Source organism: Nicotiana tomentosiformis, chromosome 8, assembly GCF_000390325.3.
Source record: "Nicotiana tomentosiformis chromosome 8, ASM39032v3, whole genome shotgun sequence".
Lineage (NCBI taxonomy): Eukaryota > Viridiplantae > Streptophyta > Magnoliopsida > Solanales > Solanaceae > Nicotiana > Nicotiana tomentosiformis.
In genome coordinates, this window is record NC_090819.1 from 4,260,254 (window position 1) to 4,265,662 (window position 5,409).

General features: G+C 39.4%; 1 protein-coding gene across 1 annotated transcript; it reads right to left on the bottom strand.

Moving 5' to 3' along the window:
* Positions 1 to 609: 609 nt before the first annotated feature.
* LOC104099499 (TPR repeat-containing thioredoxin TTL1) lies at positions 610 to 5,181 on the bottom strand. Its single transcript, XM_009606512.4, has 7 exons — positions 3,940 to 5,181; positions 2,825 to 3,020; positions 2,553 to 2,734; positions 2,136 to 2,469; positions 1,602 to 1,806; positions 1,414 to 1,520; positions 610 to 1,313 (listed from the first exon to the last, which is right to left on the bottom strand). Exons 1-7 carry the CDS (start codon positions 4,866 to 4,868, stop codon positions 1,161 to 1,163), a joined length of 2,106 nt encoding a protein of 701 aa, XP_009604807.1. The 5' UTR covers positions 4,869 to 5,181; the 3' UTR covers positions 610 to 1,160.
* Between the last annotated feature and the right edge of the window lie 228 nt (positions 5,182 to 5,409).

A 5,409-nucleotide genomic window follows, 5' to 3' on the forward strand; every position in this document is an offset into this window, starting at 1 on the left:
TTCAAGATATATTAGGTTTGAGGGACCATAGCATATACACACACAATGAATGTGCACAGGTACCATATCACCAAATGGTCCATAATATTGGTAAATTAATGAGAAAAAGTTTGGAGAGGAGTGACAAGTTAAGAAAGGGACAGCTACAATCATATACTTATGAAATTTACCAAAGTACAAAACCCAAATATCAAGCGGTCCACATAACCAGCCATCTATTAAGAACCAAACATCAATTATAAACTTGAGGGGGCGACCAATTATCTGCCTGAGTTTCGAACAGTGCGTCAATTCACACGCAGAGATTTCTCAACAACACAAAAAAAAACTAGTGAGTTCCACAAGTGGGGTATGGGGACGTTAATGTGTACGCAGACCTTACCCCTACCCTGGGAGGGTAGAGAGGCTATTTCCCATAGACCCTTGGCTAGACAATACACTCAGAGATTTCTCTATCGGAAAAAAATACACATCCCTTATAATTGAGATTGAAATGGCAAGATTATCCCTACTCAAATCAACAGTACACAGCCTACCATTCAGAAGGCATTCAAACTAGAAATGCAACTTATAGATCATGAATGAGTTAAATGTTACCAAGACAGAAAGAGGGAAAAGAAATGGAATTTTATTGATAGAATGCTAGAGCTAAGAAACATAATCATATTCATCTTTTTTTCACTAAACCAATAACTACCCACTAGACATCGAATATCCCTTCCTCGGCCTCCAACGGTTTGTGTATGATCGTATATGTACACATTGTGATCCTCATCTAACACCATCCAGCCAGCGGCTTCTATTCTCTCTAAAAATCAATTCTACATGGATTATCCTAGGGGAGGCAAGGCTAAAAATTTTAAAAATACAAATGGAAGAGAATGCCGGAGACGGGAAAAGAAGTTAAACAGAAATGAGGAATGAATGAATGAATAAACAAGGGTAAAAATAAGGAGACTAAATTTTCCCTCTGCAGGCAATAGGCACAGCTGAATTGGCTCATAAAAGCATTTTGTGGTAGCTCTGATTATGTCACATGTATATATGGAATCCTTCTATGTGGGAGTGGAGACGGTTTTCAGAGTGATCAGGCAATTGGAATTGCAAGAGAATGCAAGGCAATAGGCAAAAAAGCACAATGAAAAATGGCAATCGCACTCTTAAATGCTGTAATGCCTCACCGATGACTCCAACACCTCTGGACTTGGGCAAACCATCTCCTTCACGCGGCTACCATTTTTGTAAATCTTAAATGTAGGTACTATTCTAATATTCTCTGCTGTAGCGATTGTTGGGCTCTCTTCCACATCCACCTTAAGTAGAAAACAGAAGACAAATGTAAGTTAATATGAGTTCTCTTCGTTCCTCTGTTGTACATGTAAAAGTTCTGAATTCGGGCCTATGACTGTTTACCTTGAGAAAACTTATTGAAGGGAATTTGGTGCTTAAGGTGTCCAAGAAAGAGGATATCTGCTTGCATTGTAGGTTGGATGCCGCTTTAAAATGGACCACAGATGCACCTACAGTTTCCAACTGCAGTTGTTGAGTTATATAGTAAATGATAGAAGGAAGGTTAAGATAATAGATGCAGGAAAACTTACCAGATGATGAAATCGCAGCCCGGAACTGCTGGAGACCCGACACCAGCTCCACCTCCCCACCAAATTTCATATTGTAAACATCTTCTCCATGTGACTTCTTTAATGCAACTTGGGCATGGAACAATGATTCCGCAACCTCATTGTCATTTGGAAGTTCCCTCCTCAAAACCTCGTAATCTCTCACAGCTTCCGCCCATCTTTCCAGCTATAATTAATTGTATTAGGTCAAATTTATGATTTTTTTTTTTCTCAAACAGCATATTCTAGGAAAACAGAGTAGTGGACCCAAAGGTGTGGCCTATTGGTCGATAAAGTGGGTTGAGAACCATAATGATGCCTCAGGTTCAAATCTCAGCGGAGACAAAATACACTAGGTTTCTTCCCATCTGTCCATGCCTTGGTGGACAGAATTACCCGATTCCTATTGGGAGGTAATAACAAGCATCCTGTGGCGCGCAAGCTGGCCCGGACACCACGGTTATCAAAAAAAGAACATAGAGTAGTACTAACTAAGATTTGAAGGTGGCATGTCACCTTAGCATTTGAGGCAGCTCGTCGAAGTAGAGCTTTAGTATAATTTGGCTGGATAATGAGAGCTTGGTTGCAATCATCCAGAGATTTTTCCCACTGCCCGAGTTTATACCAGCAAGCTGCTCTATTGCAGTAGAGAACCGAATTTGAAGAATCGCGCATGAGCCCTTCCCCATAAGCAGCACAAGCTTCTGTATATCTTTCAGATTTAAATAGATTGTTGCCGCGACCACGAGCTTGCCCCACCAGCCTCACATTGTTGAGTAAAACAGAAACATCAATACTTCGAGGGTCAACTTGTGCAGCTCTCTCAATGGAAGTAAGTGCATTTTCAAACCTGCAGATATTCATGATCCATTCTCTCAACTCCTGCTGAACCTCTTATTTCTATTACAGCATATGTTATACTCATATACTCACCTTCCCCGAGCCATCTCAATCTGAGCCTGAACAAAGAATACGTATGCTTCAGAGAGCATCCCAAAAAATTTTGATTGGCAAGCTACAACAGATGGTTCGAACTTGTTAATTTTTGATAGGCACAATTCAGCATCCTCCAATTTGTGTAACTTCAAATAAGCTTCCGCTCTACATGCAAATAGCTGCGATTTCAATATCAGCAATTCAGTACCAGCACTTGAAATTTTCATTAACCAATTTGTCACGGAACTGAACCATTAGAAATGCTTTACCTGAGGAGATGCATCAGCTCCAGAAGCGGTTGCTGCCTCAGCTTCTCTTAATGTACTTTTCCAATCTCTAACTCTCCGGGCATCAGTGCATTTGCTGATATGTTTCTCCACCGCTTGCAACTTCTGCAACTCCGCTTGATCTGGCTTATGACCTAGGGAAAAAAAGTGACTCCTTGCATTTTCAACCTGTCCTAAACTGTAAGTTTTACAGGAAATGAGATTGCTTACAGTTCTAGGCAAAATAAGCAAGCAAACTCCAATAATCTAATTCAGATAAGGAATTCTGAGAATGCTGTCGCAAGTGTAATTACAATCCGCGAAGAAACTAAAAAGTGAAAGGGGAACAACAATAAAATGCATGAAACTATAGCCCTATAAGAAAGGGACAAACATAGGAACAAGTAGCAGAAACAATGACCACAAAAATCCAAACAGACAAAACCATTAACTTTTGTTCATTCAAAACAATCAGATCTGGTTAATCAAAAAGTGCATCCACCCACCAATCAACACATTTCCTGCATCCCATTTGACATTTGTTGGGTAAAATACACACACTATCAAGCATCAATCAAGAAAGTTTTGCATTAGCAAATAACTAGGCCAGAAAAGACAATCAAAATAACGAATTTAACAGCCACACTTCCAAGATTTGTTGATAACCAATACGACCATACACAGCAAGCATCAATCAAGAAAGTTATATATTAGCAAATAACTTAGCCACCAACATTAATCAAAATAACACATTTGACACTTGCTCTCGAATACAGAAATTTCACCACATTACCAAGATTTTGATAACCAATACGCAAACACACATATAGGTTCTGAAAATTTGATCTTTTTTATATCACATACACCGTACACAAACTTCAGCACATTACCAAAATACAAACACGCATATAGATTCTAAAATTTTGATCCTTTTTATATCACATACACCGTTCACAAACTTCACCATATTACCAATATGCGAACAACACGCATATAGATTCTAAGAATTTGATCTTTTCTATATCCATACACCATACACAAACTTCACCACATTACCAGTACACGCATACTGGTTATGGATAGATTCTAAAGATTCAAACTTTTTATAAATCACTTACCTAAGTAACAAAGATCCTAATCGTTGGTGTGCTCTAACATACGATGGATCCAGCCTAATGGCTTCCTCACATTCCTTCACTGCCTCCCCTAGCCGGTTCAAAGCCATTAAGGCAGCAGCTCGATTACAATGTAATGCAGCATTGCCCGGAGAAATAGCAATGGCTTTATCATAAATATTCAAAGCTTCAATAAAATTACCCTTCTTGTAATTCTCATTCCCTATTCTTTTCAACTCATCTGAATCATTAGTAAAACTCCCTCTTTTTACTGTCTCACCAACAGTAAATCCTCTTGAATTCATAGTATGGCCAGAACCGCCATCGACGGCGGATTTTGGACCCGCACCGCCGCGCATTATGCTGCCATGGCCGTAATTAGCCGTTCCGGTCCCTAAAACATCAGTCTTTGTGGATTTACAAGCCATGCCGGTTTTCAAAATCTTGCCGGACGGGCAAATATTGCCAGCCGGAAGCGCATTACCGACAGGGGAAGTGACGGAGCATCCGCCGGAGTAAATTAACGGATGTGTATTTCCCGAATCGGACCGCCCATGACCCGGTTTGAGCCCACGTACTGTAGGCGAGCTCTCGGCTGAACCCGAACCCGAAAGTTCGCCGGAATGGCTCGAATCAGACCTTTTAGGACCCGAATATGACACATTTCGACCCGACCCGGATCCAGATGATGAGCTAGATCTGCTACTTGTAGTAGTAGTAGTAGTGGTGGTGGTGGTGGAGGTACTGAGTCGACTCGTTCGGGTTATTAATGGTGAAACGGGTGAACCCAGATCCAGTTCTCGAAAATCGGGCTTGTTATCGTTCTTCTCCTCCTCTTCGTTAATATTACAACTACTCAGTAATGAGTTTCTCAACCGATCAGCTAACGAGTCAAAACCCATTTCCGATATGGGCTTTCCAGAATGCGACATTTTTTTTAAATATAAATTTAGCAATGTGTATATCTTAAAGTCTCAAATCTTGAACTGGGTTTGGGTTTTCCTCTTATTTGTAAGTGTAATGGTGGATTGACTAAGAAATTTTTACAATGTTAAGAGTAACAAAGAAAGAAAAAAAGGGAAATGGGGGATCTCGTGAATTTAAAGGTAAAAGCAAAGAATTAATGTGAGTTGCGTAGAGAGAGAGAGAAAGGGGTTGGGGTTTACAGAGAGAGGAGAGAAGAAGAAGAAGAAGAAGGAAAGAAAATGAACGGAACTCTTTTTTTCTCCTTATACTGTACTTTGAATAATTTTCATGCTTCACGAGACAGTCATATATGTACCTGAATTTCTGAATTTAAAATATATTTTTATCTTAACTCATTATCGAACTATAATTAATTAAAGGATCGTTTGTTAGGATATATTAGGTAAAATAATACAAGTTTTACTTTGGTATTATTAATTTCTTCTTTGATTATGTTTTTCAACTTATGTATAATTAATCTTATTCAGTGTTATTCTTATACATAGC

What these genes read in the sequence shown, in the direction of transcription:
- LOC104099499 (XM_009606512.4), bottom strand. Translation starts at nt 4,868, where the DNA reads ATGTCGCATTCTGGAAAGCCCATATCGGAAATGGGTTTTGACTCGTTA. An exon ending in TTAGGATCTTTGTTACTTAG is followed by an intron (nt 3,021 to 3,939) that starts GTAAGTGATTTA and finishes TAAAACTTACAG; the next exon opens with TTTAGGACAGGTTGAAAATG. An exon ending in GAGCTGATGCATCTCCTCAG is followed by an intron (nt 2,735 to 2,824) that starts GTAAAGCATTTC and finishes TTGAAATCGCAG; the next exon opens with CTATTTGCATGTAGAGCGGA.